The 4,697-nt window shown below is 44.7% G+C and overlaps 2 protein-coding genes across 3 annotated transcripts in view; one reads left to right on the top strand and one right to left on the bottom strand.

Annotated features, from left to right (window-relative positions):
- Window positions 1-317: 317 nt before the first annotated feature.
- On the top strand, window positions 318-2,281 carry chrac1 (chromatin accessibility complex subunit 1). 2 transcript variants are annotated; one of them, XM_080007488.1, is made up of 3 exons: window positions 318-501; window positions 632-758; window positions 1,501-2,281. In XM_080007488.1, exons 1-3 carry the CDS (start codon window positions 352-354, stop codon window positions 1,581-1,583), a joined length of 360 nt encoding a protein of 119 aa, XP_079863614.1. In that variant the 5' UTR covers window positions 318-351; the 3' UTR covers window positions 1,584-2,281. The 2 variants fall into 2 exon arrangements, with proteins under 2 accessions (XP_079863614.1, XP_079863613.1); XM_080007487.1 differs by having other exon boundaries at window positions 1,468-2,281.
- Window positions 2,282-2,435: 154 nt separating this feature from the next.
- LOC307235394 (uncharacterized protein) overlaps window positions 2,436-4,697 on the bottom strand; it is a 2,726-nt gene continuing 464 nt past the window's right edge. Inside the window, exons 2-3 of the mRNA XM_080007474.1 lie at window positions 3,781-4,334; window positions 2,436-3,135 (exon numbers count right to left, since the gene is read on the bottom strand). Coding sequence (XP_079863600.1) covers window positions 2,994-3,135; window positions 3,781-4,322 — 684 coding nt within the window. The 5' untranslated portion in view covers window positions 4,323-4,334 and the 3' untranslated portion in view covers window positions 2,436-2,993. The remainder of the gene's footprint in view (window positions 3,136-3,780; window positions 4,335-4,697) is intronic.

Genomic DNA, 4,697 nt, shown 5'->3' with positions numbered 1-4,697 from the left:
GAAACAGGGGAGGGAACGGAAAAGGGGAGGCGGTAATGGCCGGACTAGGAATAGGACACAGCGACTTTCAGATCAGATCCACATGACAGGGACGCATCCAACTGCACTGCGTGACCGTCGTCAAATCAAAGAGATCTGACAACCCGGACACCGTGGGAGTCAACCGACTCCAGAAGATGGCAGTAATGTAACACCGGGGATACGCGCTGCTGTTAAACCCCAAAGAAGAAGAAGAGGAAGAAGAAGCTGATGACGACAGAAGAAGAAGACGACGACAGTGACGTCACTGTTCAAAACAAGCCCACCACTTCCGGCTGGCGCCGCTCCGCCGCTCCCAGTAGCAGGAGGAAGATGTCCGAAAACAGCCCGCACGCAGACGCCCACTCCGCCGCGAGCAAGGGCACCTCCCTGCCGGTCTCCAGGGTGAAGCTGATCATGAAGAGCTCCCCGGACGTGTCCAGCATAAACCAGGACGCTCTGTTCCTCACAACCAAAGCCACAGTAAGACGGACGCCGCCGCCGGTCGTCGCCGCTGCTGTTGCTAGGTCGACGCGTTAGCTTAGCTTGGTGAGCGAGGCTCGGCGCGTGTTTAACGGCCGACATGGCGTTGTTCCCCCTCTGCCCGTTGAAGGAGCTGTTTGTCCAGTACCTGGCTCTGTCCTCGTTCAACGGCGGCTCCGGGAAGGAGACGCACAGTCTGTCGTACAGTGACCTGGCCTGCACCGCGGAGCAGACAGACACCCTCCAGTTCCTTACAGGTAGAACGCTCACTTCACCTTCTCTGAATAGTTTCCCATAACAGGACCGGGGTCGGGCATGAAAGTGCTTGAATTTAATCCTCTGAAATGTAAGTGCTGGAATACCTTGAAAATAGCCCGCTTTGTGCTGAAGTGCTTGAAAAAGTCCTTGGGGGGGGAGATCTGTGATATTCCCCCTGGTTTTGTTATCCAAATAATCATAATAATTAATTTTTTTCCAGAATTGCTTTTATGCCATAGATGATGTCAGGGAAATGTACATTTAATTGAACATGTTTGGAAATAGATACTTATAGATGACAAGGAGATTATGTATGTATGTATGTGTGTATGTGTGTATGTATGTATGTATGTGTGTATGTATGTATGTGTGTGCATAGATAGATAGATGGAGATGGTATAGTTTTGTGTGAAGGAAAAAGTGCTTAAAAAGTACTTGAAAGCCCTTGAATTAAATTTTGTAATGCCAGAAGGAGCCCTGTGTTTAGGCCCTTGCATGCTTCAGCGTGTGGCCTAGGTTAGAGTCCCAACCACCAAAGTTGGTGAGGGTTTGACTTCTGCCATATTGGAGTGTGACTTTCCGTGGTTTTATTACGTCGTTTTTTTGAACCTTTTTATTGCTATGCTTTAATTCTTCTTTGCTTGTGTGTCTTTTGTCCCTCGTGTTAATCATTGTGAATTGCCTTTGTGTATGAAATGTGCTATACAGATAAACTTGCCGATACTATTATGCTATTGACAGACATCCTACCAAAGAAGATCTTTGCACGAGATTACCTCAAGTCCTTGGAGCAAATACAAGAAGAGAAAGACGCTGATGACTGAGAGGACAATACTAGCATACAACTTGTCTGCGTCTTGCCTTTAACTGAGTAGTTATGAAGTGTATCAGTGCTGTGGTCAAACCAGGAAAAAAGTGGTGGAACAAACCTTCTTATCTCTCTTTAGGCTTTTACACTGGAGTAGTTGACTGAGTAGTCACACTATGGGAAAGAAGACAGTGGAAAGTGTAGTGTGAATTTGGAATTGAGGCATTCGGTTCTCTTAAAGAGATCTACTTGAGCCTGGAAGACACACAGGCTTAGAGGAACATTACGGGAAACTCATTGTAGCATGGTTTTGTGACTCAAACCTCAAGACGCTGGAAACCACTGTGTCACTTGTACCTAAGCAAAGAAAAGGCAAAAAGGACCCCTTTGAATGTTTTGACATAATTTTACAGTAGCCCCATTTAAAAGTGCATTTGATATATAAAAATCATGTTACTTTGTGCTATTTTGAGGTTACTCAATGTCAGAAAGATTGGAGATTGGCTGCACTTAAATAGTTTGGATTACTTTGACATTTAGAAAGTCTAAAGTGTCCCATGTCAGTCTTGACATCTATGCAGTTTTAAGTAGGAGGAATGAAAAATTTTCTTCATAACTTGAAAACCTGTGTATCTTGATTATTAATGGTCCAATTCCACGCTGCTCAAGTGCTGAAGCACTGAGCAATTATCAGGTATTGCAATACTTCTACTTTTTTGTTAATCTGATGTCTTTAATTCCAAGTTTTTTGGTGATGAATCGAATTTGTTTGATTAATCAAATATGTAGATTAAGTAGCTGGACTTTTCTGTTGATATTTTATTTAAGCTAGATTTTTTTTTTTGTTTAGATAATGAGCCTCATCGCATCTGATTCATACTTTATTCCATTTCACCTACAACATACAATCCTTCAGCTGAACATGTACTGTCTTTACAACTGAAATCAACCTCAGAGATGTGAACATTTGAGTGTAACTTATATAACTGCCCACCTGATAACATAAATGCCTCTTATGTTTTACAAAGTGTAGTTTGAATAAAAAAAAAAAATTTGAAAATGACATCTGTTTATTTATTTTGTTGAACGCGTCATCCCATGGCAATCTGTAACGACGTATACATTCTGTCACACAGCCGTGCTCATTATTCAAAGACTCACAAGTGTCTTGCAGCTTTACTAGAGACACTTAATGTGACCATGAACTCATAAATGTCTTTATGGGACATGGCTGTAAACTGGAAATCTAAAATGCTGGGCTTTACAATTCATAAGATAAACATTGGTTATTTATATAAAATATAAGATCTTCCCTTTACCACCTTGCTATAGAGTAACATAATCCCGAGCCTCCACACGTCAGGTACATTGGAAATAAACATGAATACCACAACGTCAAAAAACAGCAAAAGTAGATGGGAAATAGTCAGTGTGTCATCATTTTGTTGAGCCGATGCTGCATGTCGAGTAGAGACTTCTCCAGGATGTTGAATTGATTTTCCAGACGGATTGCCAAGTGCTCTCTGCCATCGATGTCGCCCTTTGTGCTTGCAATCTGCTCCTTCATGCTGAAAAGGCAAATTACACAGTATATTCATTGAAGTCTTCCACAAATGCATGGCTGTAGGCTAAGGACCGCTATGGACTCAAAGCCAGATAGTGCGAGGAACTCCACTTTCAAAGGATTTTAATGGTCTGGAGCCATTTCAGCAGTAAAGCTTCCAGATGTACAATAGGTAGAGAGAGAAACTGCACAAAAAATGTTCAAACGTCTCAGCTAAATCCTGTGTTTAGACACTTTACTTGAGACAATATCGCTTATCAGCTGACACTGTCACACTTATTCTCATTTCCAGATTCCCCCCAAAAAAAAAAAAAATCGCAGCAATGACCTGGGGTAGTTGGAAGCTTACTCCAGGCAGGCCAGTGGTGCTTAGTTGTACAAGTAGCTGTTGCAACATGACATCATCAGAAAGGGATTTAGTAATGTTGGGGTGTTAATGACGGTACAGATGTTTTCCTTTTCTGGTAAATTTTCCACTACGCAAATCCAAAAATATGACTCAATTCGCTTAAGAGGCATAGACCCGTCGGTAAAAAAACCCAAAAATACTTATGAACTTATATCAAACCTATTATATTGTAATTAAATGGTTTTGGTTATACTCCGCACTTTTTTTTGCCTCTTTGATGGTGTCAACCTTTGTTCTCACCTGGAGAAGACCCGCTCCTCCGTCCTGACGGTGCTGTCCTTCCTGGTCTCCTCCAGCGAGAGGAGCACCTCCTGCATGGTCCCCAGGGTCTCCGACATGTTCCGGTGATCCGCCTGGATGCCGCGAACCTCTTCCCTGACCTGCTGACCGTACGACGCTCCTCCGTCCCCCACCCCGCTGGAGGCGGACACCGCCTGCAGCGCGGCCCGGTTCTGGAGAACCATCAGGCGAGACCGCGCAAACTCCTCCGGGGCGACGACGTTGTCCCAGCAGACGGCGGAGGACGGCGGCAGCCAGAAGCGCTGGGTGCAGTTCGCCGGCTCTCCGGGGCTCTCCGCGATGAAGGGGCTGTCGGCGGGGAAGCTGTGTAACAGCTGCTGGAGGAGCGGGGAACCAGAGCCCCACTCCCAGTTCTCCGGGTCGGGCTGCCAGGAGTCCGCATCGGATTCACTGCCGGACGGAAGATCTGCCGCGCCGGCGCCTCCGCGCGAGGCCCCCAGCAGGAGGCAGAGCCAGGGCCACCGCAACCCCCCACGGAGCATCTTTCTACCACGCTGTGGATGAGGTGTCACAGTTAATGTAGCCCACACACACAGTATAAACATAATTAAATATGATATGTATTCAGCTGCATTATATAAATGTCATGCAGGTAATAAGACAAGATTGTTCTTGGTTGCAGAAGCTCAGTGGGAAACATGACGTATATCAAAATAAATACAAGTAATAAACAGCTATACTCAAAATAATAAAATGTTCAGTTGTACACTGGTCTTTAAAACATAGAAATGCTTTGCGAGCTGGCGCAGACGTCCCTACAAACTCTCCGAGACACGTAATGTCTGACTCATCCAGATGTCAGGTTCATTCTTTAGAGAACATTATTTGAAAAAGGTGTTCAACTGTTTGTATTTCTC

This window comes from Zeus faber (assembly GCF_960531495.2).
Source record: "Zeus faber genome assembly, chromosome: 1".
NCBI lineage: Eukaryota > Metazoa > Chordata > Actinopteri > Zeiformes > Zeidae > Zeus > Zeus faber.
This window is presented reverse-complemented; position numbering and strand designations above follow the sequence as displayed.